Source organism: Planococcus citri, chromosome 1 (assembly GCF_950023065.1).
Source record: "Planococcus citri chromosome 1, ihPlaCitr1.1, whole genome shotgun sequence".
Taxonomy (NCBI): domain Eukaryota; kingdom Metazoa; phylum Arthropoda; class Insecta; order Hemiptera; family Pseudococcidae; genus Planococcus; species Planococcus citri.
Window position 1 is genome coordinate 76,761,139 of NC_088677.1, and position 23,831 is coordinate 76,784,969.

Genomic DNA, 23,831 nt, shown 5'->3' on the forward strand with positions numbered 1-23,831 from the left:
ATTGAAGAAACACTTAGAAGCTGCAGCACTTGTGAAGTAAAATCAACCGAAGGTTTCGAATAAAATGGAATCACGAGAGGAAGCCTAATTCGACGTACTTAACAAAATAATTTGTTTGATGGAATTGTCAAGACAATTTTTTTGATGACAAAAACGGCTATAAAAACCATATTATTTAAATGTTTTTCAAAAATATTTATTAAAATCTTGTGATACGTTGACTTCTTTTATTAAAAATATCACTTCAACTCAAAAACTGTTGGAAGATTTTCACCAAATTCAATGGAGACTCTCACTTTGAGTTGAAAGTCGATCAGAAATTTATTTAGCACCGGAGTTGTCCTTGGAGGGGAAATATGGATCCCCAAAAATGGAGTATTTACAAAAAAAATCGTGGTTTTTACACTTTAGCCCACTCCCCCCCCCCGTTTCAAGAAAACAGGCTGGCTCCAAAATGCAGCCATTGAGATCGTGCGTCGACCTAGGCTATTGCCATCAAAACCCAAACCCATATTTTTTATGATTCTGCCGAGCATAGTTGAGCAAATCGCTTATTTTTGAGTAAATTCGCATTTTGAAAATTTTTTCTTATCAATTATTTCTCATTAATAATTACCTATGCTATAAAACATGAAAAGATAATATAATTTCTGAAACTAGGAAAATATTCTGTAATTCAGTGGTGCCGATTTTTTCAGTCATCATTGCCTATTTCAAAAAACCGAAAAAATTTGGAAAGTTTTCAGCTATTTTTTCAAGTTTTTCAAAATTGGCTATAATAACCAAAAAAATGGCACCACTGCGTTCCAAAATATTTCCCCATCTTCAAAAATTACATCTTTACATGTTTCAGCATAATTACTTACGTACTTAATGCAAAAATAATTAAGAAAAAAAATTTCGAAATATGAATTCATCCAAAAATACGTGATTTGCACATTTCAGCCGCTAAAAAAACTTGAAAAAATTCGCGAAATTGTTGACTATTTTTTTTCTCAATTTTTTGGCAAGAGTAGCTAAAAAATTAGCATCGCTGGATTCCAAAATACGTTATTTTTTAATTGTTGGGCATTAATAGGTAAATAATGCGTTATATTCGAGTAGAAAACATTGTCAAAACTCGAATACCCCCTCCCTCGTTCCCCCACCAAAGGAATTTTTTGCGAGATTGTAAATAAATTATAAAATGACTTACTCATTCTCCTTTAGAGCTACACACGCAAGTAAATCTCATGGTGAAATAACAAACTCACCTGAAACAAAAAAAATATGAAAATTGTGGATTAGGCAATTGATTTCAAGTAATGAACAAATAAATAAGTCATCTTTGAGTCGGATTTATACTCTTGTATAGACGGAGGCAAGAATCATGCCAAAAAATGAGGTTAAGAGCCAACTCATAGATCGATGCAGTAGTTTTCCCAAGAGTCATAATATTATGTTCTCAGAATATTATTAGGGGAGAGACAACAGATCGTTTGATTATATTATTACAATTCATGTTTAAAAAATTAAGGACAAACAGATACTCGTATCGCTTATCTAATAATATATAGATGAATTTTCAAAGTTACCGGAAAGTATGAATTTATTTTCGAGGAATAGCAAATGTTTAGAAAAATCACTAAATTATCACCATTTGTCATTCGAATTTTTGTATTTTCAGGAAAGGGAGAGATAAAAATATCCCATATCCTGTTGAATTTTACAATTTGAAAACCACACGTAGGGTATACATATAAGTGTAATTTACAGCTAAATAAATTTTCAGTACAATACATTATAAGTTATTTATTTTATTAAAAAAATTTTCGTCACGAATATCACGCGTTATTCATGCTAAAACATCGGCAGATTTCATTTCTGAAATCGGAGGAATACGAGTAATTTGGAATGCAGTGGTACTTACCAATTATTCAATCATTTCTGCCAACTCGAAAAAAGTGAGGAATAACGTCCCAAGTGCCAAAACGTGAACACCCACCAAAAAAGTGACAACAGCTCGTTAATTCCGATCGAGCTGAAATTTGGCTCGCTGAAAGAGCATGTCAACAAGACTTTAAAACCAAATTTTCAGCTGCCGAAATTGATTTTTCGATTTTTGGCAAATTATTGAAAACGGCAAGAGTAACCTGTAGGTAAGTACATCTACATACATTAATTTTCTACAGAAAGAGCAAACATAGAGATAAAAGTCAGAAACTCGGTTAATGTTCTAAAGTTGACCCTCCGAACCAATTAGCATAATTTCCCAGCAAGTCCGAAGCCATCAGTGAAAATTGTATTTTCTCCAGCGATTTAAAGTCGCACCAGAAGGAATTGTAATCAACATCGACAGATGAAAATTTATTCCTATCATATGTAAGTACATACATATTACAATCGATTAGAGCCGAATTCAATGAACCGCAAACCCGAGGGGACGAGTTAAATTTTTTTTAAATTCCGATGTTGTAGAATTGACGATATGATATTGGATTTTTTTTCCTAATTTGAGATTTTAAATGAAGCGTGCAGAAAATTCCTTTTCATGCACCGCATCATCCCAAGTACCAAAAAAAATAAAGAAACCCCTGGGAAATGACCTAGCTAATTAAAGCACACCCGTGTCTGGCGATTTACCGCCTCGCCATGGGTTATTCGGACAGAATAAATAAAAATGAAAAAAGAAAGCATAGAATCTTGGACCTAGTTTGAATTAATATGTTGAAACTAAATGGACCAATATCCGCATCGGCGCAATATTGATCATGAAACGAATGTATCACTAAGATTTACCATTAAGAATCATACATAAGAATAATTCAACCGGAGAAATAATTATAATCAGGGTCTTTCACCATTAAGTCTAATTAGAATTGGATGATGAAACGAGGTATACCAAAGAAAATATGAAGGGATATAAGGGCACCCCTAACCCATCGAACATTAAAGAAAGTAACAAGCACACTGCTTTGAGACTTTTTATTGAAATACAAAAATGAAAACAAAGATAAAGAAAATCGTGCAACTTAAGAATAAATAAAAAAAAGCATTAGCATACCCTGGTCAGAGAAATCAACCGAAATAGGTGGCAGCAACCCTGTAACGATCGGATGAATTAATTACACCTATTCTCAAGGAATAAAAACGGAAAATAAGACAATTAATGGAAAAAGGAACTTTGTTGTGGATAATTAAAAGTTTCGTTTTAATTATGATGTTTAATAATTGAATAATTCGAAGATAGTTTCGAGTTTCAAGTTTCGTGTATCATATTTCATATCACCAGTTTCACTTTTCACTAACCGAATGAGCAGGCCGAGGTGCTCGGACCTACTAAAGATTGGTACGAAACTTGCAAACGTTGGAAGCTCATAGTAAAAGTTCCAAGAAACGCCGCTAGTCTTATATAATATCGATAATATAACCGGTGCAATGATACTATTAGCTCTTGAGAATATCATAGGCGGGAGGTGAGATATAGAAGTTTTGTTTGAGGAAATATTTACCCAGTAAATAACGTGAGGATTGAGGAAAAAACCTCCCACTACATAAAAACACACGGAAAAAATATCAAAGACGACGAGACCTAGATGTCACATATGCATTTCTAATTAGTTTTCTGTTTTCTACTTGAAAAGCAAGAGAGAAATGAAACAACACATAGGTACTAAAACTGCATTTGTTTTATTCTGTTACAAATGTTACATTAGTAGGTACATACATCTTGAATTTTATCAAAAATTAACGGAAATAAAAACTGCGTACCTACTAGGTACCTACGTACATACAATTCTTTCTATGAAAAACAAATACCATATGTTACCTACACCCTTAAAAATTAAGTAACATGTACCTAGACCTACATGAATGGCGTAAATTTTACTTGAATGCACATAAATCTAAAAAAACGAAACTTATCTTTCCTTATACAAAATAAAGTGTACTTTCATTCATTCACATGTCTATCAAATTACAAATTACTCTTTATTCTTTAGAAAATTTACCTCCTGCAAGACAGATTCGAGTAATTCATTGATTTTGTCAAATCGCTTATTAACGTTTCGCAATGATTTTTCATCACGTGCTGCAATTTTAGCGTCGATTTCAAGTTTCAAATCGCTTATTTGCTCGTTGAGTAATTTATTCATCATTTTGTCAAATCGTTGATCAACATTTTGCAATAATTTTTCATCGCGTGCGGCATTTTTAGCGTCGATTTCAAGTTTCAAATCGCTCATTTGCTCGCTAAACTGATGAACTAATTCATTGACGATTTGATGCTCGGATGAGTTGTTTTTTGTGACATCTGTCAAAGGATTTTGATTCACATTGTTGGCCAGTTTGAATAGTTTTCGTTTTTCTAAAATTTCTTCAGCGTGTTTTACAATCGTGGATGGCATTTTGCCAAAATTTCTACCATAAATTTCTATTCTGTTACTTTTGGTTGGGTATACATAAACCCGTCCTGTTTCACCAATGAGTATCACATCACCGAACAATTTGTTACGCAACAATATGTATCCCCTTTCAAGTTGTTCGGTTGTTCTACATTTCAAAGCATTGCGGAATGGATTGCTAATGGCTAGGCGTTCTATCTGCGCGATGAATTTTGCTCTAGATATCGTAGCAACTATTTCAGCATTCTCCATGATGGCAGGCGTATCGCTGACGGCCAAACCATTAAGTAGATTGTAGAGAACCATGGTGACTAAGACGACGAAAAGTATGAAAAACACGTGACCGTAACCAAAATTGGAATCAAGCGGTAGATTAGCAGCATCAAATTCGCCTGTCATCATGATAATCGATTTGAAAAACGACATTTGTGGGTCTTGCCACCAATTTACCGAATTTTCATTTTTTTGATCCGAAGTATCGACGTTGGTTTGATTCTGCGACGACGTGTGTCGCCTGGTTTTATTTCTAAATAAAATGAAGAAGCTGTATGCGAAAGATGCGACTAGAATCCAGTATAAGAGGAGAAATTTGACAAAATTCGACGCCATCGCCGTTTTGAACATTTCAATGTAGATTGAGAATGACGGTTGCATGCCGAGTAAAAAAATCAACTCGATCCATGATGTTAGAATAGCGATTGCAGCTAAATACATATCAGTTTCATTCGCGAAGAGAAACCCAATCACGACGATCATCGTCAATATCAACCAGTTTTCTGGTATACCGAAATACCTCCGAATTGAAGCAGAGAGTTGGCACAGTTCTCGTAAAATAAGTAGATAGTAAAATAGAAATGTAATTAGCCATATCCACGATGATGCACCGTGATTATTTACCGTATCAATAGATCCTGAGCCGTTGAAATTGCACGATGATGGTAGACAGCTTTGAATTTGAAAAATATAAGTATTCAGAGCCAAAAAAAAAGATGAATAGAATATCAAATTAATGTAGTAGTATTGTCTAACGAGACGCCATTTCAAATAAAGCAAGCTTTTGGTGAGTGGATGCTTGTATAGTTTTCTCATTTCGGTTACGGTTGCAAATCGAGCGAAGAAACTCTCTTTGCTTTTGGTAGCAATGGAATATAGTTCTAGTTGTGCGAATGTTTTGTAGTGGAATATTAGGTTGTACTCATCACCCGGAAGCCAAATGTATTTTTTACTTGAACGAATGCAGTCGTCGAAATAGCTTTCTATGATTGCAGCTGAAATCGAAGTCAAGATAGATTGATCCTTTAAGTACAGTTTGGCGCCTGCTTCAAGAAGTAACTTGATGGCGAATTCGCTGTTGTATTTTAACGCATAATGAAGAGCTGTCCTATTGCTCGAGTCTGTGTGTTCTATATCTAGTCTGTAATGTTCGATAACAAGTTCATCAGTGTCTCCAAATTTACGCAGTTTTAGAAGTAATTCCTGTATCATGCGATGACCATCTGTTGGGCAATTCTGCTCCTGCATGAAGTGCATACCGTGCAACACTAAATGTAAAACTGATCCACTTCCTCCTAAATTTTGCAGTTCAACTTCGGGTATGATGAAGAGTTTCTCGAATATTTCGTAGTGACCGTTGAAAGCGGCCACCATTATTGGCGTTACATTTTGTGCAAATTCATAGAAATGTAGAGCAAGCTCATTCAGGAAGACGTTTTTTTTCAACAAAGCATCTACTACGTCGATGTAATTGTGTTCGCATGCTACATGTAAGTATGTCCACTTTGTATGTTCTTGCAGCCCATAATTCAGCATTTCGGTGCTAATTTCGTCTATTCGACTTACAAATAATTCAGGAGCACCGTTTTCCAGGTATGAAAATAGGATTTCTTGGAGCTCGCTCGGTGATCGTGTTGGTAGCTCTGTTTCCAGTTCCGGATATTTTTGCAATATCATTTCGCGGCAACTGTGAATGCGTCCCTGAGAATCCTTTTGAAATTCCTTGTCCAAATCGAAGTACTTGATGAACAGACGAACTGCATCAATGCTTCCTTGGAGCAGAATCAGATGTTGAGCCTCTGGAGGATCATCGTTGAACATATCGTGTACTATAGAATAGGAACGAGCTAGAAGCGTAATTGCGTCGATGTCGTTTTCTTCAACAGCTACTTTCATAATATTAGCATTGTCATTTCCTGATCTGGATGAAGAGTATACACCGGCCCAGATATTGTACAACAAATATCGGTTTGAATTATTGAAAATTTCGTGTATCTCTAATTTACCAGTCTTTTCATCCTTGCGCCAAACTTTAGCACCAGCTTGTATCAGTCCGAAAACGTATTGCTCGTTTCCTGGGGACCTGCTGGCCAAATCTAATAACGTTCCATCATCTGGCTCGTCGTAAAAGTAGTCAACGTCCACGTCCCCACATTCCAGGAGTTTTTGGAAATACTCGATTCTTCTCTCCTTGAACGCAGACAATAACTTTTCTTCTTTCATCATACCTTGTTTGCACCGAAATCGATCACAGATCACTATGAAACTGATATGTTACACGAAAAGAACAAACGTCAAGATGAATGCACTATCACAAGTACTTAGGTACCTACATTCCCAGGACGCGATCATATCAAAACTAGGACACTACGAAATATGATTCATGATTGATGATGTGTACTCGTACAATATTGCTGTACCTACATTTTATTTCAATCTAAAAGGAAACGGTTATCTCACGTTTCCTGTAGCCTGGTGGTTTTTATGTGAGTTTCCATTTAGTTTTGCGTCAATTGAATATCAAAACGGTAAAACCATATCTACGAAAGTCACATCATTATTCATGAAGAATGTCGGTGGTCGAACCATCGTAAAGTGGGAGAGATACGTTGCAAAACTTGGTACGAAATTATGATGACAAGTAGATAGTTATACAATAGTAAAGCCATGTGTACTTGTGTAGTATGTATGTATGTTGGGGCGAGCTGCGAATAATTAAAATAGTCGGCGGATTTTGACTAAATTCTGCAGAACCCTTCATTTTGAGTGGAAAGTTACTCAGAAAGTATTTTGGCTCTGGAAAAGTCCCTGGAGAGGAGAAATAAACCCTCAAAGAGGGAGCATTTTCAAAAAAAAAAAAATGACCAACTCCTAAATGAAAGTAAATTCCCAGAGCACTTTTAGGGTTCTACTGAGTAGGTGGCCACATTTGGGCACAGAATTTATCCAAAAACACGCGATTCGCACATTTTCAGCCAGTTTTTGGTCACTATTGTCAAGTTGGAAAGCTCGAAAAAATTCGAGAAATTTTAAGTTACGCATAGTTTTCTCAATTTTTCTGAGTTTGCAATGAAGGATAGAAAATTAGTACAAATAAGTATCATTGGATTCCAAAATATGACATTTTTCAAGTTTTCGTTCATAATTAGGTACTTACAATTAGGTAACAGGTAAATATTCGAGAAGAAAACATTTCCAAAACTCAAATTTCTCCTTTCCACCGAAGGAATTTTTTAATTCTCAATCGCTCAGTAAAACCCTAAAAGTGGTCTTAGATTTCGATTGCAAGGGCATAGGCGGACCCACAATTTTAAAATAGTATATTTTGGAATTGTGCCATTAATCCCAAAACAGGCAAGCGTAGGGAAAAACCACTTAAAAAATAAATAATGCCCCCTCTTTGAGAACCCACATTTTCACTCCCGATATTTTCGAAGCTGAATTTTTTTCTGGAGGACATTCAACTCAAAATTTTAGGCACCTGAGTAGTTCTACCAATTTTACACTTTTTGCGTCCGTGTAAAATTTCACTTACAGTATGCACATGAAAAGTAATGGTGAATGGTTTTGTCAATAAAAGTTGTCCCCATCTAACATTTTCAGGCACTACAATGAATTCAACCCCCTCCCCTCGGGCCACAGACCCCCTTATATGATCAAAAGTTCCATCGTCATGGCTGTCTCACATCTCGTTTTTAAATAGTTACACAGCTGGTTAGCAAAGAGTGGTGATGTTCTGCAATTTTGACATTCGTTTTTTTATTCCTGAAAACTATACGCAAATTACAGTATGAACACAATTCACTTCAGTGACACCTATATGCTGTGGAGTGACCTCAAACCTCTGTCTTCGAGTTTTTGTTCCCTCGGCATGGTTAATTTTCAATGCATTCCCAACGGCTCACAATTTACAAATTTTAGTGTTTGAAAATGGAAAAACTGTTTAGGCAGTTCACCAAATCTTGTCCACTGATAAAATACTGAATCCGAACACAGATACGCAGTATATAAATGTGATTCCATGAAAATATGGTTATTTATCTTTTGCCACTTCTTTCGTCATGGTTTCTCAGCTCCGCCATACTCAAACAGAGAAAAACTGAGAAATGTTGAAAAATTATTATGTGGTGAGTACTGATACTACTTACACCAAAAAACACGAATTTAAACAATTTTACATTTATATTATCCCTACTTAATGAAGTTTTATCCACCGTCATGGTGAATGACGTTTTTTCCTTCACCATGGAATTTATACTTTTTTGACCAAGCTGGAGAAATTTTCACCTAGAAATCCTTCAGATTCGTGGTATATTCTCAATTTAAAAATTATTTGAATTACTGAAACACTTTTCTTAATTTTGTAGGTGATCAGTTCTCTCAAAAAAGAGAAAAGTCCCACATTTTCAAATGGCTCTCCCCCCTCCCCTGAGAGATATGAATTGGGCACAACACTATCAATGAAGTCTCAAATGTATATATTAACCATTCCAACCAAAAAAAAATTCTCCAAACAATTTTTTTTTGGCGAGGGGACATACTGCAAAATTGTGTAAAATTGATAGAACTACCCACCTATGGAGCAGTCGAAAATTTGTAAATCACTTATTTTTGGGGTAAAAGCTCAAAACCCTGAGGTGGCAACAGCTCGTAAACTTCGATCGAGTTGAAATTTGGCTCACTGAAAGAGCACCTCACTAAGACTTCAGAACCAAATTTTTAGCCGCCGAAGCTGATTTTTCGATTTTTGCCGACTTTCTGAAAATGAGGAAAGGAGCCTATTGATATGTTGTACTTTATATTAATTGTCTACAGAAAAAGCAAAAATAGAAATAAAAATCTGAAACTCGGATAATACACTAAAGTTGACCCTCCGAATCGATTGGCATAATTTCCCAGCGATTTCAAATAATAATTCCAGAAGGAGTTCTGTTGTAATCAACTTTGACTAAAATCGATTTTAGGGCCGACGAATCGCAAATCTGAGGTGACGAAGAGTTGAAAAGTGTATTCTTACAGTTGAAAAATTTCTTTAAAAAAACATCCAATGTTGCAAAATTGACCATGTTAGATTCGTTTAAAATTTCAGATTTTAAAATACATAGAGAAAATTTCAATGACGACGCCACGTAGTTGTTACTTATTTTCAAATTAGTTTTTTCCAACGAGAAAATCAAGAGAAATTAAACAAAACATAAATACTTATTGAAAATTTGTTTGATTAAGTGCAATATAATTCAAAGAATAAATTACAAAAATTAGAGTAAGTATTTTGAATTTTATCAGAAATTAACGGAAATATAAACAGTGTGCCTACTTTTAATATTAATCCTATGAAAAACAAACAAATGGGTACCTACGCTCTTAAACACCATACTAATGTGTACCCCGATCTACGTTAATGGCGAAAATTTTGCTTAAAAGTAACTATCTGAAAAAAAATGTAACTCATCTTTTCAAAATTAGTCTTTATTCTTCAGAAGATTTACTTCCTGCAAAACGGCGTTTAGTAAATTATTCAACATTTTGTCAACATTTTTCAATAATTTTTCATCGCGTGCAGCAATTTTAGCGTCGATTTCAAGTTTCAAGTTGCTTATTTGCTCGCTAACGGATCGAAGCTCGGAATCGGAAGGATTGTTTTTTGTGGTATTAGTCAACGAATTTTCATTCTCATTTTTGGCCAGTTGGAATCGTTTTCGCACTTCTAAAACTTCTTCAGCATGTTTTACAATGGTGGACGGCATTTTGCCAACATTTTTACCGTCAATTTCTATTCTGTTACTTTCGGAGGAGTATACATAAACTGGCATTGATTCATTGAAGAGTATCTCGTCACCGAATAATTTGTTGCGCAAAAATTTGTATCCCATTCTACATCTAAAAGCATGGTGAAATGGATTGCTAGAGGCTAGGCGTTCTATCTGCGAGATGAGTTTTGCTCTGGATATCAGAGCGACTATTTCAGCGTCCTCCATGATGGCGCGAGTATCGCTGACGGCCAAACCATTAAGTAGATTGTAAAGTACCATGGTGACCAAGAAGACGAAAAATATGAAAAACACGTGGCCATAACCAAAATTCGAATTGAGCGGTAGTGAAGAAGCCTCAAATTCGCCTGTCATCATGATGATCGATTTGAAAAACGAAATTCGCAGGTCATGCCACCAATTCACCGAATTTTCATTCATTCGATCTGTAGTATTGACGTTGAATTGATTCTGCGACAATACGTGTCCGCTTGTTTTATTTCTAAATAAAATGAAGAAGCTGTATGCGAAAGATGCGATTAGAATCGAGTATAAAAGCAGAAATTTGGCAAAATTCAACGCCACCGTTTTGAACATTTCTATGTAAATTGAGAGTGACGGTTGCTTACCAAGTAACAACATAAACCCGACCCATGATGTTAGAATAGCGATTGAGGCTAAATACGTATTAGTTTCATTCGCAAAGAGAAAACCAATCACAACAATCATCGTCATTTCCAACCAGTTTTCTAGCATACCAAAATATCTCTGAATTGAAATAAAAAATTGGCCCAGTTCTCGTAAAATAAGGGTGATGTAAAACAGCAATGTTATTAGCCAAGTCCACAATAAAATCGAAGATGCATTGTGATGATTTGCTGTGTCAGTTAATTCTGAGCTGTTGAAATCGGCCGATGATGGTGGACAGAGATGAATTTGGAAAATAAACGTGCTCAAAGCCAAACAAAACGATAAATAGAATGCCAAGTTAATGAAGTAAGATTTTTTAACGAGACACCATTTCACATATAGGAAGCTTTTCGTGAGCGGACGCTTATATAGTTTTCTCATTTCGGTTACTGATTCGAATCGAGCAAAGAAATTCCCGTTGCTTTTGGTAGCAATGGAATATAAGTCTAGCTGCGTGAATATTTTGAAGTGTAATTCCATTGGGCCTGGGAGATCCACATCATCCCGAATCCAAAATAAATTATCTTCATATGAACGAATGCAAGAATCGAAATAGCCTTCTATGATTGTAACTGAAGTTGAAGTCAAGATGGATTGATCCCTTTGGAACAGTTTGGCGCCAGCTCCAAGAATCAACCTGATAGCGAATTCGTTGTTGAATTTTAACGCATAATTAAGAGCTGTCCTACCGCTCTTGTCTGTGTAGTTTACATCCAGCCTGTGAAGTCCTCTAACTACATTAAGAGTATAGGTCAATTCATATAATTCTAGAAGTAATACCAGTATCATACGATGACCTTCTGTTGAGCAATTGCGATCCTGCATAAATTGCACACCATGCAACACTAGATGCAAAACTGATCCGCTTCCACCTTTATTTTGCAGTCCAATACAGGGTATGTGGTAGAATTTGCTGAATATTTCGTAGTGACCGAAGAAAGCAGCCAGCATAATTGGGGTCGCATTTTGTGCAAATTCATTGAAACATGGAACAATCTCATTCAGATGGACGTTTTTTTTCAACAACGCGTTTACTACGTCAATGTTATTTAGTTCGCATGCTACATGTAAGTATGTCATCTTTGTAACTTTTTCTCGTCCATCATTCAGTATTTCTGTGCCAATTTCGGCGATTCGACATAAAAATAGTTCAGGAGCACCGTTTCTTAGGTATGAAAATAATATCTCCTGGAGCTCGCTCGGTGATCGTGTTGGCAGCTCTGTTTGCAGCTCCGGATATATCTGCAATATTATTTCGCGACAAGTAAGAACGCGTCCCTGAGAATCTTTTTGAAATTCTATGTCCACGTCAAAGTACTTGATGAATAGCCGAACTGCATCAATGCTTCCTCGAAGCAGAATCAGGTGTTGACCTTCTGGACGACCAACGTTGAATCTATCGTGTATAATGGAATAGGAGTGAGCTAAAAGTGCAATTGCCTCTATGTCGTTTTCTTCAACAGCTACTTTCATAACATTGGCATTCTCATTTCCTGTACTGGATAAGGAATAATATACACCGCACCAGATACAGTACAACAAATCTTGGTCCGAACTGTTGAAAATTTCGTGTATCTCCAATTTACCATTCTCTTCATCTTTGCGCCAAAGTCTAGCACCGCATTTTATTAGTTGGGAAACGTATACCTCGTTGTACAGGGACCTGTTGGCCAAATCTAATAACGTTCCATTATCAGGCTCACCGTAAAAATAATCCACGTCTACGTCCTGATACTTTACGAGTTCTTGAAAATCGTCAGGTCTTCTCTTCTTGAACGCAGACAGTAGCTTTTCTTGATTCGTCATTGTGTTTAAAAATCGATCACAGATCACTATGAAACTGATACGTTACACGAAAAGAACAAACGACAAGACATGCACTGTTGGATTGCCAGCTCACGAATACATTACAAAATGTGATTCATGATTGATGATATGTACCTAACCTACCAACATTGCTGCGTATTTTAGTTCAATTTGGAAGGAAGCTGTTATCTCACGTTTCCTGTAGCCTGGTGGTTTTAACGTGAGTTTCCATTTTGTTTTACGTCAATCGAATGCCAAAACGGTAAAAGCGTATCACCGAAAATATCAGTTGTCAATGTCATGAAGAATGTCGGCGATCCAACCATTGTACAGTGAGAGAGATAAGTTGCAAAAATTGTAGCGAAATTATGATGGTAGAATTTTGTTAATAACAATCGATCAATGTAAATTGTAAAGCCATAAATTAGATAAGTATGTTTCATTCTCAGAAAATTTACCTCCAGAGGTGTCCCTTGTGGGAAGAAACGAATCCTCGAAGAGGGAGCATTTTCGAAAAAATCGTGGTGGTTTCGCTCTAGCTCCTACCCAACTTGTTAAGCGCTGGAGGCTCGTCCAGAATGGCTGGAAATGATGAAATTTGAATTTGGGTAGTTAATATTAGTTTTGGGACTTATTTTGACCATTTTTATTGATCAAGTACGCACTTTTTTAAAAAATGCATAAATCGCCAAAAACAGACAATTTTGAATTTTCAAAAATTCGCCAAAAATCGAAAAATCAACTAAACCAGCTGAAAATTTGATTCCGAGGTCTGGGTGGCATGCTCTCTTAGTGAGCCAAATTTCAGCTCAATCGGAGTTGACGAGTTGCAAAAGTTCCCTTGTAGTCAAAATGAAAAACTAAATGCTTAACCATCGAAGAAACTAGCGGTTTTGTTACTATTTCAATGCATTGAAATTATCTTTTTAACGCTCATTTTTCCGATAATTGTTCAATTTTTAAATTTTGGTAGGAAATTTTGTCTTCTTTTCGGCAAATATTCTGATTAAGATGACTAAGTACATAATCATTAAACAATTCCGTTGTCGTAAAATTGACGATATTCAAACAAAATTTATTTCAAAACACACAGAGAAAAGGTTATAAAGACGACGCGACGTGGGTGTGGCATATTGTTGGTTTTAGTGATACATACGTATTATGTACATACATAATAAATGTATTAAGCTATCGGAATGGCCTGCACCATCTCGAATGTTTGTTGAATTTTATTGTGCTGCTGCTGTTGCTGTTATTACGAATAATTAAATGGTTTGAAAATGCTCAAAGTAAGATTTTATTCGCCTAATTTTTTTCTTTGCACAAAACATATTTTCTAATTAGTTTCCAGTTTGAAAAGCAAGAGAAATTAAACAAACCATACTTAATTTGCATTTGTTTGATGAAGTAAATTACAAAACATTAGAGAAATCTTGAATTTCATCACAAATTAACGCCTTTAACGGAAATATGAACTACGAGTATGTGCATGTGCTTATTCAATTCTATAAAAAGCAAATAGGTAGTTACCAACGCGCTTTGACGAAAATTTTACGTAAATTACATAACTGGAAAATGCAACTCATCTTATAAAAAATAAAGTGTACACATTTCATTCAATCACTGCACGTCTATCAAAGTTTCTGATTGTCTTTATTCTTGAGAAGATTTACCTCGTGCAAGACGGATTCGAGTAATTTATTGATTTTGTCAAACCGTATATCAACGTTTTGCAATAACTTTTCATCACGTGCAGCAATTTTAGCGTCGATTTCAAGTTTCAAATTGCTTGTTTGCTCGCTAGCAACAGATTGATGCTCGGAATCAGATGGGTCGTTTCTTGTAACATCTGTTAACGAATTTCGATTTTGATTTTTGGCCGGTTTGGATTGTTTTCGTTTTTCTAAAATTTCTTCGGCATGTTTTACAATGGTGGACGGCATTTTGCCAAAACATTTTCCACAACGTTTACCGTCAATTTCTATTCTGTTACTTTTAGTTGGGTACACATAAATCCGCTCTGTTTCGTCAATGAGTATCTCATCTCCGAATAATTTGTTGCGCAAAAATAAATACCCCTTTTCAAGTTGTTCGGTTATTCCACATTTGAAAGCATGGCTGAATGGATTTCTAACGGCTAGGCGTTCTATCTGCGAGATGAGTTTTGCTCTCGATATCAGAGCAACTACTTCAGCGTCCTCCATGATGGCGCGAGTATCACTGACGGCCAAACCATTAAGTAAATTGTAAAGTACCATGGTGACTAAGAAGACGAAAAGTATGAAAAACACGTGGCCGTAACTAAAATTCGAATCAAGCGGTAGGGTGGAAGCCTCAAATTCGCCTGCCATCATGATAATCGATTTGAAAAACGACATTTGCAAGTTTTTCCACGAATTCATAAAATTGTCATTCGTTCGATCTATAGTATTGACATTGAGGTTGGTTTCATTCTGAGACGATGCGTGTCCGCTTGTTTTATTTCTAAATAAGATGTAGAAGCTGTATGCGAATGATGCGACTAAAATCGAGTATAAAAGCAGAAATTTGGCAAAATTCGACGCAACTGTTTTGAACATTTCTATGTAGATTGAGAATGACGGTTGCTTACCCAGTAATAATATCAACCCGATCCATGATGTTAGAATAGCGATAGCGGATAAATGTGTATTGGTGTCATTCGTGATGAGAAAACCAATCACCACGACCATCATCATTTCCAACCAATTTTCTGGCATACCGATGTACCGCCGAATTGAAACAGAAAATTGGCACAGTTCTCGTAAAATAAGTACGATGTAGAGCAGAAATGTTATCAGCCAAGTCCACAATGATACGTCGCATGGAATGGAAGATGCACCGCGATCAGTTGTTGTATTCGTTGATGCTGAGTCGTTGAAATTGGTCGATGATGGTGGACAGTGTTGAATTTGGAAAATATACGTGCTGAGAGCCAAACAAAATGATAAATAGAATGCCAAATTAACGTAGTAATATTTTCTAACGAGATGCCATTTCAAATAGAGCAAGCTTTTTGTGAGCGGATGCTTGTATAGTTTCCTCATTTCAGTTACTGATTCGAATCGCGCGAAGAAATTTCCTTTGCTTTTGGTAGCAATGGAATATAGGTCTAGTTGTGTGAATATTTTGTAGTTGAATATTATTGCGTTGTCCTCTTCAACCGGGATCCAATGGAATTCTCTACTTGAACGAATGCAGTTATCGAAATAGCCTTCTATGATTGTAGCTGAAATCGAAGTCAAGAAAGATTGATCCTTTCGGTACAATTTGGCACCTGCTCTAAGAAGTAACTTGATGGCGAATTCGTTATTGAATTTTAACGCGTAATGAAGAGCTGTCCTATTGTTTTCATCTGTGTGTTCTATGTTTACTCTGATTGGACTTATAGTTGGTAGATCATAATCGTGAGGATCATGCCGCTTCAGAAGTAATTCCAGTATCATGCTATGACCGTCGGTTGAACGATTCTGATCCTGCATAGATTGCCTACCATGCAACACTAAATGCAAAACTGATCCATCTGTATTTTGCAGTTCAACTTCGGGAATGATTGCAAGTTTCTTGAATATTTCGCAGTGACCGTAGAAAACGGCCAGCATTATTGGCGTCACATTTTGCGCATATTCGTTGGAATATGAAACAAACTCATTCAGGTGGACGTTTTTTTTCAACAACGCGTCCACCACGTCGATGTAATTGTTTCTGCATGCTACATGTAAGTATGTCAACTTTGTATATTCTTGCACTCCATCATTCAGCATTTCTGTGTCAATTTCGGCGATTCGGTTCACAAATAATTCAGGAGCACCATTTTCTAGGTATGAAAATAAAATTTTCTTTAGCTCGTTCGGTGATCGTTTTGGGAGCTCTGCTTTCAGCTCCGGATATTTTTTCAAGATTATCTCGCGAGAACTAAGAACGCATCCCTGAGAATCTTTTTGAAATTCCTTGTCCACGTCGAAGTACTTGAAGAACACCCGAACTGCATGAATGCTTCCTTGGAGCAGAATGAAGTGTTGTTGAGCTTCTGAACGATCATGATCGAAGCTATCGTGTACTACGGAATAGGATCGAGCTAGACGCGTAATTGCCTCGATGTCATCCTCTTCAACAGCTACTTTCATAATATTAGCATTGTCATTTCCTGATCTGGATGAGACGTCTATACCCTTCCAGGTATTGTACAACAAATATCTGTCTGGTATGTTGAAAATCTCATGTATCACTAATTTACCAGTCTCTTCATCCTTGCGCCAAAATTTACTACCGCTTTGTATTAGTTCAAAAACGTATTGCTCGTTTCCCGCGAACCTGGCGGCCAAATCTAATAACGTTCCGTTATCTGGCTCTCCGTAAAAGTAATCAACATCAATGTCCCTATACTTAACGAGCTTTCGGAAATGTTCAATTCTTCTCTCCTTGAATGCAGAAAGTAGCTTTTCTTGATTCGTCATTTTCATTTGCTTAAGAATCGAGCACAGATCACTATGAAATTGATAGATACGTTACGCGAAAAGAACAAACGACAAGACATGCACTACCTATTACAAAAATGTACACTTCCAGTACGCGATTACATCGAAACTAGAACACTGCAAAATGCGATTCAAGATTGATGATATGTATTATATTGTTGTACATTTTATTTCAATCTAAAAGGAAGCTGTTATCTCACATAATATCCTGTAACTCGTTGGTTTTTACACGAGTACTTTTTTTTTTTTTTGTGTCAGTCGAATACTAAAACGGTAAAACCATATCTAATCTACAAAATTACATCAGTTGTCATGAAGAATGTGGGCAATTGAACCATCGTACAGTGAGAGAGACATAAAATACAAAATTTGGTGCGATTGTCGATAGTACTTAATGGATTAATATTTCATAAAGTAAAAAGCCCAAAAGTTGCCACCTTGAGTTTTTTTTGTTAGTACATAATTAGTAAAGCCATAATGTGGATCCCGAAAAAAAAGTCGACAAATTTTGACTAAATTCAGCAGAGATCTTCATTTCAAGTTGAAAGTTACTCAGAAAATTTTTTCGCTCCGGAGACAGTCAGCACCTGGAAATTTAATCCTAAGCCTATCATTAAGTTCAAGAGCCCAAGATTCGAATATCTGAGGCGAAGAGTTGAAAAATTGTAAGTACCTACTTTTTTTTTACAAGTTGAAAAATCTCAAATTTTGAAAAAAAAATTACAAAATAGTAAATTTTTGCTCCAAATTACTTACAACTTCGTCTACTTGATAAAGTCACCCCTCTTCTCCCACGAATAGATTTCCACCATTTTCAAACCAACCCACAGCTCGTAGCCTCCAGCAAAAGTTGGCTTTTCTCCACAGTTATTTCAAATCGTCCACAATACTACCTCAAGAATATTCTAATTGTAATTACATTGACTAACTAGTATAAGTATCTAATTATTCAAGTGCAATATTAGATTCATTGCACTTTTATTGAGAGGGGGGCGCGAGGGAAATAAATTAGAACAAAAAATCATGATAATTTAGCTCCTTTCAGAGAACGGAAACATAAAACAAACTACATCACGAAACGAGATAACACATGCTCAACAGTTATCATCACAGATTTCTTTGACTAGAATAATTTAAAACGGAGGAGAATTCGCATATCAGCAAATTAAAAGAAAATGCATACGCTGGCTATTTGTTTCTCCTTCTGAATCAGTCACGAGCATTTCACGTCGGTTGGCTATGTCTTATACATAATTATGCACAATATTCGATCACGTTTCAGTTCTCAAGTCGTCGCGTCGCGTCGTCGGTGTTAATATTCTTTACGCGATCTAATTTTAGATTTTACAGTGAAATATATATCGGTTCGAAACAAACGACAAATCAATAACTATTAATACTCGCATATCGTTTTTCCGTTTCGTGTCGTTTCTGTGATCGATATTTGTGTGTTAAAAAGCCATGAACCAACAACAATTACTCTCCTCCTTCAAGGACCGAAAACTAGCCGAGTTCAGCCTACTCTTAAAATGCCAAGACGTGGATATCGATTACTTCTACGGCGATCCAGACAACGGTACGTTATTAGACTTGGCCTGCCAATCCACCGGATACAGCGAGTTTATATCCATTCTTCTCCTAGAAGGAGCTTCAATATGGCGCAAGAACCAGATAACTGGTAAGTTCGCATTAAACGAAGCTCTAGCAAATTCCGACAACGATACCATTGAGTGTCTCCGCGAAGCTTGGAAACAAAACGTCACAACACAAGATGAACTTATCTTAGCTCAAATGCAAACAGCCATTAAAGACAACGATATCGAAACAATGAGACTCATAGCTCGCTACCATCATCATCATCATCGAACCACCGAATTAAATTCCAAGTCTCCTCACTGCATACTCCTTCAAGGAAGCATCGAAGCAGTCAAGGTGTTCATCGAATGCTTCGACATAGACGAAGAATTTCAAAGGGATTCTCACGGTCGAGGAGTTCGTACCTGTCGAGAAATCATACTGCAGAAATATCCTCAACTTGAACCCGAGCTTCCGAAGAAATCAATGCACAATTCATCAACAATCCTATTTTCCTATCTGCGCAGAGGTGCTCCTGAGTTGTTCCTGAGACAAGTCAACGAAACAGATCCCAAAATGCTCAATCTTGACCAAACTGAAGACGAAAAGACATATTTACATGTGGCTTGCGAATACAATTACATCGACGTGGTAAATATGCTGCTCGAAAGAGAAGTCTGTCTGAATAAGATTGCTCGAGATCCAGTTGACTCTAATATGAATGGAACTCCAATCATGATAGCCGGATACAAAGGTCACTACGAAATTGTAGCCAAATTACTCGCCAAACCCGATGTCGAGCTTCAAATTAATGGAATAGGATCGATATTGCACTCGACGATCCATGGAATGAATGAGAAAACCATATCCGGAGACAATCATCGTAAAATTCTACAACTGCTCTTGCAAAATCCCACATCTCCATCTGCTAATCGACTGAATATAGATTTCAAAGACGAGAATGATATGACTCCTCTTCATTTAGCCATCATATTCCATAACGAATCCGCCATCAGGTTGTTGATCCACGCTGGAGCCAATTTATACCTGAAAGATCCCGAAGGTAAGCTTCCTCTAACTTCGATTCCAGCTTCAATCCTAGAAGAATACTTCGACGACTGCATTCATTTGGAAAAAGATCGGATTAGTTCGACCAAAGTAGAAAAAAAGATAAAATTCAACTACGACGCATTCCGTCGACTAGATCAAAATTCCATTGAAACCGGTCACGAGATGGAATTCTTCGCTCGGATTAAAAAAGTACCCGAGTTGAGAAGCTTATTCAAGCATCCTCTTTCAAAAAGCTTCCTGTATGTGAAATGGTGCCTGGTTAAAAAATGGTACTACGTTAACCTGGCATTCTATTTGCTATTTTGGGTATCCCTGAGTATGTATATTTTCCAAATTCAAGACTGCCAACCCTCCTCATTGACAACCTCCAGCTCTCCGTGGGATTTATGTAATGCATCGTGTTTGCGACTGATAACCATACTACTCTACATCGTGTTCATTTTACGAGAATTATGCCAATTCTTCGTCTCAATCAGATCGCATTTCAATTTACTGGAAAACTGGCTGGAATTTATGATGATCTTGGTAGTCGGTGTTTTTTTATTCGTCAACGAAACCAATCCGCAAATAGCAGCTATTGTTATTCTCACATCGTGGCTCGAGCTCGTATTTCTGCTCGGTAAACATCCGTTATTTTCCATCTACGTCCAGATGTTCAAAACTGTCGCTTTGAATTTCGCCAAATTTCTCGTCCTTTATTCGATCTTGGTCGCATCGTTCGCTTACAGCTTTTTTATTCTGTTCAGAAACGAAAAAAACGAGTACGTTTCATCGGGAGGTAATATGAATAAAAATTCCATTAGCGAATGGCGAGATTTGAGAGTCTCGTTCATCAAGTCGATCGTCATGATGCATGGAGAATTCGAAACGTGGACTTTACCGCTCGGTCAGCACTTTAATTACAACTACGTGTTTTTCATTCTATTCGTCTACCTCGTCACCATGGTACTGTATAATTTACTCCACGGTTTGGCCGTCAGCGATACGCAAGCTATTATGGAAGATGCCGAAGTGGTCGCTCTTATTTCCAGAGTAAAATTAATCTCGCAATTGGAACGTTTAGCTAATAGCAATCCATTCCGATACATTCGCTCTTGCTGGCCGAATTTATACAATCGAACGACAATCTCACAACTCGAAAACGGATACCTATCTTGTTTCAACAAAATAGCCAGGGATCAGATAATCTTGTCCAGTAAAATGGTTTCGGTACATCTGAGCCAAGATAACAAGATACGATTCGCGTCTCAAAAAGGGAATATTGGCACGATGCCATCGACCATCGTCAAACAAGCCGAAAAAATCTTGGAAAAACGAAATCAATCCCAGTCTGCCAAACTTGTAGATCAGAACTTGCCAGCCAATGAATTAATTAATCTGCTCAGCGAGCAAATACGTCATTTACAAGATGAAATGGATCGGAAAATTTCGCAAGTTGATGAAAAAAGTGCTGAACGTGATCGAAAATTGTTGCGAAGTGTCGATCAACGAAACATCGAATTACTCGAATCGATCACGCAGATGCAAAGCAGCAGTAATAAGAGTTCTCAATGAGATGAAATCATGAAAATTTTTAGGTAACTGTTGATTTCATGTTAATATCATTTCTTTTCTAGTTTGTATTATTTTGTATCACACTCTCAATTGACCAAAAAAGACTGCACCTAGAAAAATCGAAAGAGGGTCCACCCCCCCCCCCTCTCGACCGAATATCAGGCACTGAATTTCAGGACCCGCTGAGATGATGAAATTATATAATACACATCCATGTTCCATTTAATGTATTTTAGAATTATTTTTCGCTTAGGTAAGATCAATTATGTATAGTTTTCATTTTCATTAATTTTTGACAATTTTAGAATTTCTATATTTTTTTATAATAAATCCTGTTTATAAAATTTTTGTTTTAAAAATGATTTACCCACTCGCATAAATACTCACAAGGGAGGTGCCCCAGGTGACATGCACCGATTTAAATGATTCTTGCACCATTGGATAGAGGACATCGAACATAGTCTACCACAAAATTTTCAGCTGCTGAAGTTGATATTTCGATTTTTCAGAGCATTTTTTTGATTTTCACATTGCAATTTTGAAAAATTGGCCAAAAATAGTCGGCGGAGGTCACATACCGAAACCTTCAATATTATTTGGGCATTTCAATACATATGATAAGACTAGCCCACGGTGAAATTTTCAGCTGCTGAAGTTAATATTTGAGCCCTCCAGGGCGATTTTTTGATTTTCACATTGCAATTTTGAAAAATTGACCAAAAATAGTCGGCGGAGGTCGCATACCGAAACCTTCAATATTATTTGAGCATTTTGATACATATGATGAGACTAGCCCACAATGAAATTTTCAGCTGCTGAAGTTGATATTTAAGCCCTCCAGGGCGATTTTTTGATTTTCACATTGCAATTTTGAAAAATTGGCCAAAAATGGTCGGCGGAGGTCGCATACCGAAACCTTCAATATTATTTGGGCATTTCAATACACATGATGAGACTAGCCCACGGTGAAATTTTCAGCTGCTGAAGTTAATATTTGAGCCCTCCAGGGCGATTTTTTGATTTCCACATTGCAATTTTGAAAAATTGGCCAAAAATAGTCGGCGGAGGTCGCATACCGAAACCTTCCATATTATTAGGGCATTTCAATACTTATGATGAGACTAGCCCACGGTGAAATTTTCAGCTGCTGAAGTTAATATTTGAGCCTTCCAGGGCGATTTTTTGATTTCCACATTGCAATTTTGAAAAATTGGCCAAAAACAGTCGGCGGAGGTCGCATACCGAAACCTTCCATATTATTTGAGCATTTCAATACATATGATAAGACTAGCCCACGGTCAAATTTTCAGCTGCTGAAGTTGATATTTGACCCTTCCAGGGCGATTTTTCTATTTTTACAATTTCTATGTGAAAATTGAAAAATGCTCTGAAAAATCGAAATATCAACTTCAGCAGCTGAAAATTTTGTAGTAGACTATGTTCGATGTCCTCTATCCAATGGTGCAAGAACCATTAAAATCGGTGCTTGTCACCTGGGGTACCTCCCTTGTCAGTGGCGTAGCCAAGGGGGGGGGGCGAAGGGGGCCATGGCCCCCTTTGTGAGCAAAAATTTGAAAGAAAACATGCAAAAATGAACGGTTTTCTGTTGTTCGGACTCATTTTTTCTAAAAATTTTCGCTCTCGCTTCGCTCGAGCAATAATTTTGCCTTCGTTTTCATAAAATCACCACATATCACGATAGGTTTACAGAAAATTACCCCTAATTTTGATTTTTCATGCCTAAAAATCTGGTTTGTCCCCTCCTTGCTCCTTGAGAAAACCCTGGTTACGCCACTGTAAATACTTGTAAACAATGGTAACATTCGACCTGTAAAAATAAGAAAATCGCCTCTTCGAAAAAAAAATGATCAATAATTAGTGGTCCTATAGATGACTAATTTACGCAGAGTATCTAAGAAAATTTTTCAAGAAAAAATCATTACTTTTTCACCACCATTTGAAAAACAATTTCAGTCAATCTTTACCCCCCCCCCCCATTTTTCCAACTTTTTTTTTGTTATTCAGAGAAGGTCACCTTTTAACACTGATGTGACTTTTAAATCCTTCAAAGCAGTTGACCGGAGCAAGGAGAGGCAGAAGCTTTGGAGAATGTGAAATTCGAGAAGTAAAACGACGTTATTTCCATGAGAAAACTCAGTTTTTTGGCTATCCTTGGTGTTTCTGAAAGTCAATAAGTCCAAAACCTTATTTTCAAAGTACCCAGCACAGTAATC

General features: G+C 36.7%; 3 protein-coding genes across 3 annotated transcripts in view; 1 reads left to right on the forward strand and 2 right to left on the reverse strand.

The window, feature by feature from the left end:
- LOC135833529 (serine/threonine-protein kinase/endoribonuclease IRE1-like) overlaps positions 1 to 23,831 on the reverse strand; it is a 328,041-nt gene that overhangs the window by 112,997 nt on the left and 191,213 nt on the right. The window lies entirely within an intron of this gene.
- Positions 14,202 to 17,586, reverse strand: LOC135833512 (transient receptor potential cation channel protein painless-like). Its single transcript, XM_065347370.1, has one exon. It carries the CDS (start codon positions 17,380 to 17,382, stop codon positions 14,536 to 14,538), a length of 2,847 nt encoding a protein of 948 aa, XP_065203442.1. The 5' UTR covers positions 17,383 to 17,586; the 3' UTR covers positions 14,202 to 14,535.
- Positions 18,602 to 21,955, forward strand: LOC135833615 (transient receptor potential cation channel protein painless-like). The gene has a single exon (XM_065347389.1). It carries the CDS (start codon positions 18,859 to 18,861, stop codon positions 21,595 to 21,597), a length of 2,739 nt encoding a protein of 912 aa, XP_065203461.1. The 5' UTR covers positions 18,602 to 18,858; the 3' UTR covers positions 21,598 to 21,955.